At 39.6% G+C, this 5,881-nt stretch overlaps 1 protein-coding gene across 1 annotated transcript; it reads right to left on the bottom strand.

The window, feature by feature from the left end:
• Positions 1-783: 783 nt before the first annotated feature.
• LOC109987813 (ETAA1 activator of ATR kinase) lies at positions 784-5,550 on the bottom strand. The gene is made up of 6 exons (XM_020639052.3): positions 5,221-5,550; positions 4,526-4,651; positions 4,236-4,294; positions 4,035-4,144; positions 2,692-3,842; positions 784-2,057 (listed from the first exon to the last, which is right to left on the bottom strand). Exons 1-6 carry the CDS (start codon positions 5,252-5,254, stop codon positions 1,945-1,947), a joined length of 1,593 nt encoding a protein of 530 aa, XP_020494708.1. The 5' UTR covers positions 5,255-5,550; the 3' UTR covers positions 784-1,944.
• Positions 5,551-5,881: the final 331 nt, after the last annotated feature.

Below are 5,881 nucleotides of genomic sequence, written 5' to 3'. Positions count from 1 at the left end.
TACAGCAGGTGAGTAGAGTGATAAGAGGCCGCAGGATAAATTAGCCCTCATATTAAAATAATCCCTCATGTCTAATAACAATAATAATGCTCCACACTGAGGCGATGGCACCGCCACAATGGTCTTCCTTTCAGGCAGCAACTTGTTGAAAACAAATTTGAGTGTTTGTGAAATGGGCCCCGTCATATCTGCACGACCTGTCAGCAGTCCTGCAATAAACACAGGTTAGAAGAAATGGAAGCCAAAAACTGCAGTAAGGAAGCAGTCTGTGTACACTTAAAAAAATACTGACCAGTTGTTTGATAAGAAAGTAGAGCCAATGATGCAGAAAAAAAAAAGATGATTCTAATTTGAATAATAATTTTGCATAAGGACCAGTTGTCTCCTCGAGCCCTGAAGGGAGTTTTTTTTAAGTCAGTGCTATCTAGGCTTGGTTTTCTTGGTTTAAATAAAAAGCCTGTTATGTGTTTGAGCTAATGCATCATGTATCATATTATACACTTTTTTAAAAGTAGTGGAATACTATAAGCTTGAGAGGTTGTTAATTTCTGACTTCTGCTTCTATGTAATTAACATGCTTGTAAAAGTAGAGTAGTTTAATCTTATGAACAATGAAAAGCAGGCCCTTTTTTTGAAGAAAAGCTGCATTTTAATAACTTTAAGCTGCATCCACTTTAAGTACGATTACAGAAGTTTATTCAGTGTGTTTTTTGGGTTTGGCAGGTGAGCATGTGGAAACTATGAACAACTGATAATGTAACTATTTGAACAACAAAGAAACAGTTTAATTTAGCAGCCAATTGTGTTTATTTATTTGTGTTGGTACAAGGCAGATAAATCATGAAGGACGAATTAGGAGAATTCCAAATACATCATGTTGTTGTGAAGTAACAAGGTCTGGCATCAAATAGATTATGACGCTAAGGCACTGGGTCCGGATTAGGTGTGTTTTATTGAAACAAATGATGAAAGCTTCCAGGAGAATGTAGTAAAGGTATCTTTACTTGTTTGAACCCTTATGGAATCATTACCATTCTGATTTTACTGTGGGTTTGTTAAACAAACTTAAGGTGCATAGCATGGCTACTACAATGAACCGTGCCAACAGAGAACTGCTAAAAGACTGCTTTTACAGTGTAACACAATGATCCTGATATGCACAAAACTAAAAGTATAGAAAGTATGAACGGAAACAACAGTGTCTCAACCGAGTCTACTGAATCTTAGCTTATAATGTTCATTCATAAAACAGACATTTTCTCATGAGTTGAATTAGTACCCAGAGAACTTTCTCAATCGATCAACCAATAGAAGTTATTATGATTACAAAGTTATGAGAACTGTCAAATGTTTTAACTGTGTGCATTTATAGAAGTGTAGTCACATATTCAGTCTTAAAAGCCTAAACAGAGAATATCCTAACTATAATATAATAATATAACATATCCTGCATGTGTTTACTATAGATTTCTAACACTGACTTGGAACTATTTAAACAAAATACAGAAAAAATGCAAACCCATTTCTTTCCCCAAACAGACGGCTAAAATGACACTCAGAAAACAACATGAAAATGTGTTCAAGGCAGTGTTTTAAATTATTTCAAACCTGGTAGATGTAAATGTGTTTATTTCAATTAAAGATAGGAAAAGTATGAAAATATCCTTCGATGATTTACATCAGTAGCAGAAAAGATCCAGCAGCTCTTGTGACATTCACCTTCCATTCACAGACATAAGCTAACCTCTGTGCAGAAAGTCAATGTCATTGGTCCAAACCTGATGATCAAATACTGAACTTTTAACACTAACATGATATCCTCTTGGATACCATCATATAAAACCTCTTTTATAAAGTGGTGACTGAAACACTGCCCTGGAATGAGGAGTTCTGTAAAGACTTATGACAGTGAAATAATATCCCTTCAGTCATGATGAGGCCCCTCTATGGTTTCTGAGAGTTCTGCATCCGCAGTCGCCTCCTGGCCAGGGCTTCTTGTTTCTTCCTCTCGATCTCAGCTGCAGAGCACTTCGCTGTCATCTGGCTTGTGACAAAAACTAAAGTAGGACGATAACACAAAAATAAATTATGGTTTGCAAGGAAATGCATCCAATAAAACACTTGCACAGACCTGATGAGAAAAGGGAGATGGTAAAGTCATAACCTTCAGTTATTGCTGTGACCTTAAACCACTAACTTTTGAATTTGTCAGCATAAAAAAATGTTGCTACCATAACTAGGACCAGCAGAGGCTAAAAGTGTAGCTCATTCTGATGTGGAAAAAAAATCCTTCACGTTGAGAGCAGAACCAGTCTGCAATTAATTGACAGAGGAGCTTCCAGAGGTTTGGACTCTTGACAGCGTTATAAATTAAAGCCATGGTGCTTTATTTACTTGCTTTGGGGGGGAAATCGTTCATGTGTACAAGCACTGAACTGTCTATGATTAGAAGGACAACATGTGACATCTGTTTTATTTAAGACTTTTCACTTCAATATCCTGTCTCACAGCAAAGTAGTGAGGACAGCTGATGGAAGTGAAAGAACTGCAAAGATGTTCTGAGTAAAAAAACAAAACAACCCAGGATACTATTATTTTTCTGTTCATACAGGCAATTATCTGGATTATATATATATATTTTTTTTTTTATATAGCCCTAAACGTGCAAATATCACAATTGGGACAGCTTACCTTTGTTGGTCATAACTGCTGAGTCAGACAGATTTCTCTTGAAGGCAGTATGATGGGACTTAGAGTTCTGTGAAGCCTGGACTGTCACTGTATGTGGCTTCATATCTACACTTGCCTTCCCAGTCTGGAAAGTTCCAGAGGAATTCTTGCAGTTACTAAACGTGCACCGACCCATGCGGCTTCCTGGGAGGCTCTGCGACATCTCCGATTTGCTGTTGGCACCTTTCATGGGAATGTCCCATCCTTGGTGGTTCACAGCATGGCAGCTAGTCCCTGGTAATGAGTTAGAACGTACAAATGGAGACTTTCTGTTGGCACTGATGCCGGTGTTTGTGGACCAGGTTGTGTCTATGGGCAGAGGTGCGGTGTTTTTTCTCTGTCTGTCTGCGCCATTATCATACTTGTCTTGGTCACACCTGGGCCTCACTTGCTCTGGCTGACTATTGGAGATCCTTTCCACACTGTCACATATCTGGATGAGCAAATCGTCATCGTCCCCATCATCCCAATGGCTGTCGGCAATGTTCCTCACAGAGCTTGCAACTGGACAAACCTTATCATCATCATGATCAGGTGCAGGAGGGTTACAGACAGAGGTGAACTTAGTAGTGTTAGTCTTAGACTGCAGGCTGGTTTTAGGGTTGTTGTCAAGTAGCTGATCAGGATTCTGGGTTATCTCTAGCACAAACGAGTCATTAAGTAGTTCATCATCCTCCCAGTCGTCATCAAAGTCATCACTAAAACCACAAGGTCCCTTTTCTCCAGCCGGTTTTGCAGCTGGGGCGGACTTTGATGATGTCTTGAGCTCTGATTGTTTGGGTTCCACTGAAGCTGAAGTCACAGGTTGTTTTCTCACTTCCTGCGAACAAGCCGATACTGAGGAGCCTTGGCTTAGCCGGCCGCTGACTTTCTGAGTGGAGCAGTCGAACAGAGCATGCAGCTCAGCCTCTGCCTGTTCCAATGACGGTGTACACTTAAGCTCCTTCACATTTGTAGGGTGTTGTGTCTCTGTCAGTTTTGTTTTTGAAGTGTTCACACATTTACTGAGGTTATTGTTGTCTGTGTTAAGCTGCTCTGAAGTCTCTCTGTCTTTTTGCATGTTCGCGTCAAACTGCCGTGCCAGTTTCATGAGGTCCTCCACACTGCTCTGCCTGCAGAGACATAACAATTCACATGGAAATGTGTTAACAATCGAAAGACTGAAAAACATGTAATTACTAGACTTTTAGAAAAGAATAAAGGTACACATAACCCACTGCATTTGAATATACTGTTTGCCTTTACAATGAATGAAACCAAGCGTCCCAAACAAGTATCTGACTCATTTTTTATTGATTACACACCGGGATGACCTCTTCCTCATTCTTGGCCTTGGAACGTCTGGTGTGCAAGGGACAGCGCTGTCACCTATCCACTGCAGCAGAGGAGAGTCACTCCCTTTCCGTTTCACATCCTGCATGAACCAAAAGATGAAAAAAAAATCTTCCTAAATATAGAAAGTTAATTCAAGTGTTAGCCTAAAGTTTCTGAAGATGAATACTGACCTTTGGAGCAATTCGGTTTACAATGTCAGATATTTCAACCACCCTGTTGTTCCTAAGCCCTGACAGACAAACAAACAAACAAAAAAAGTTATTATTCTATTAATGGCATTAGAGAAAATGAATATAACTTGACAAAAATGACCCATGTTGCAATTTCATTCTTTATAATCAATGATTGCTCAGTAGGAACATGTCTTGTCATTTCTTTTTGAAATTAAGTACAAGACCAAGACGCATGTTGTCCCTCATATAAATAGGATTTACGTGTACAGGGATTCTTCATATTTTACCATTAGCTGGAGTGGGAGATGTGGGATCCCAGAAAATGTCTTGTGATGGTTCCACATCACCCGGAGAGTCCCCATTATTTAAGCCAGTCAATTTGCCGTATCCTCTGCGCTGTGGACTCTGCAAATCTGAGCATCAAACAGAAATCAAAAGGACAAAGCAAAAACAGTTAAACTGAAAACATTCACATACAAATGCTCTGGTTATCTGTCCTTCTGAGGTTATACGATGAGTAAGACTGCTGTTTTTAAATCTTCATCAGGGTATACAACTCTGTCGAGCATAACATCATTGATTTCCAGCCGTATTGAAACCAAAAACATCACTGCCTTTGAAACAAGATTTTAAGATATCACATGCAGCAAATGTTATTTTACTAAAGCAACAAAGGCATTAAAACACAATCCTGTTCAAAAAGCAGTTCTGCTCAACACATTTTTTTTTTTTCGCACAATATCTTAATGCCACTTGAAAGGGTTGAAAACAGTAACATTTTAGGGAGAAATATGTTAAAGTAAGATGAAATTCAGCCTGCAAGTGTGCTGTCATGATCATAAATTCAGTTTTATCCACTAATGCCCCTCCCCCAAGTCCTCCCGACCCCACAGGATTTAATGTTTCTGAACCATCCGGTTTGTTTAGAAGCGGATCACTGTCGGATAAAAAAAACAAACAAACAAACAAAACAATTGCTCACCTTGACGCCGGGGTGATCCTGTGTCGGAAGGCATCTGTGTGTTCGTGTTTTGCTGTGACAAAGTCTGGAAACCTTCCTCCACAGCTCAGTGAACTCAGGTGTGCTCGCAGCAGACTCGCGCATCGTCCCACAACACAGCAGCAGTGTCGGCCTCACGTCTGCTCAACATGACAGTGCTGACAGGTCCGGGTCTCGCAGAGGAGCGCAAATGATACTTTTATGTTTAATATTAGTTCGAGTTTTCACAAACGTTTTCTTCTTTGTTTTTTTTTTCCTGCCCCGTTCACTTCAAGGAAGCCGCCATGTTTGGTCATGACGTCATCAAACTACGGGTGCCTTCGCAGGATTTCGGCAAGTCACTCAAACGTTTCCTGCAGGGAGAAAAAAAAAACACGAGCGTCTGAAGGTCTATAACACTTATATTGCGTCCATATCTTAAACAAATGTGTCATGTAATTAATTATGCTAAACATATAAGCTAGTAAGCTAGTTCAGGAGAACTACATAGTCTGTGTTATTAGCCAACAATTTGTCAATAAAAATAAAAAAAACAGTAGGCTGGCGAAGAGTAGCTTTTCAAAAGTCCCGCAGGTTGTTCTTTACTTATGATTTACCTTTGACCTTGCATTATTTTTATCCTACTCCTCACCCAAACAACACT

Source organism: Labrus bergylta, chromosome 10 (assembly GCF_963930695.1).
Source record: "Labrus bergylta chromosome 10, fLabBer1.1, whole genome shotgun sequence".
Taxonomy (NCBI): domain Eukaryota; kingdom Metazoa; phylum Chordata; class Actinopteri; order Labriformes; family Labridae; genus Labrus; species Labrus bergylta.
Note: the sequence above shows the minus strand (reverse complement) of the source record. Positions and strands in the feature narration are given on the sequence as shown.

Excerpts from the sequence above, each read along its gene's own strand:
- LOC109987813 (XM_020639052.3), bottom strand. The coding sequence starts at position 5,254 with ATGCCTTCCGACACAGGATCACCCCGGCGTCAAG. Across the intron at positions 4,295-4,525 it reads ATCTCCCACTCCAGCTAATG|GGCTTAGGAACAACAGGGTG; the intron begins GTAAAATATGAA and ends TTTGTCTGTCAG. Across the intron at positions 3,843-4,034 it reads ATGAGGAAGAGGTCATCCCG|GCAGAGCAGTGTGGAGGACC; the intron begins GTGTGTAATCAA and ends ATGTCTCTGCAG.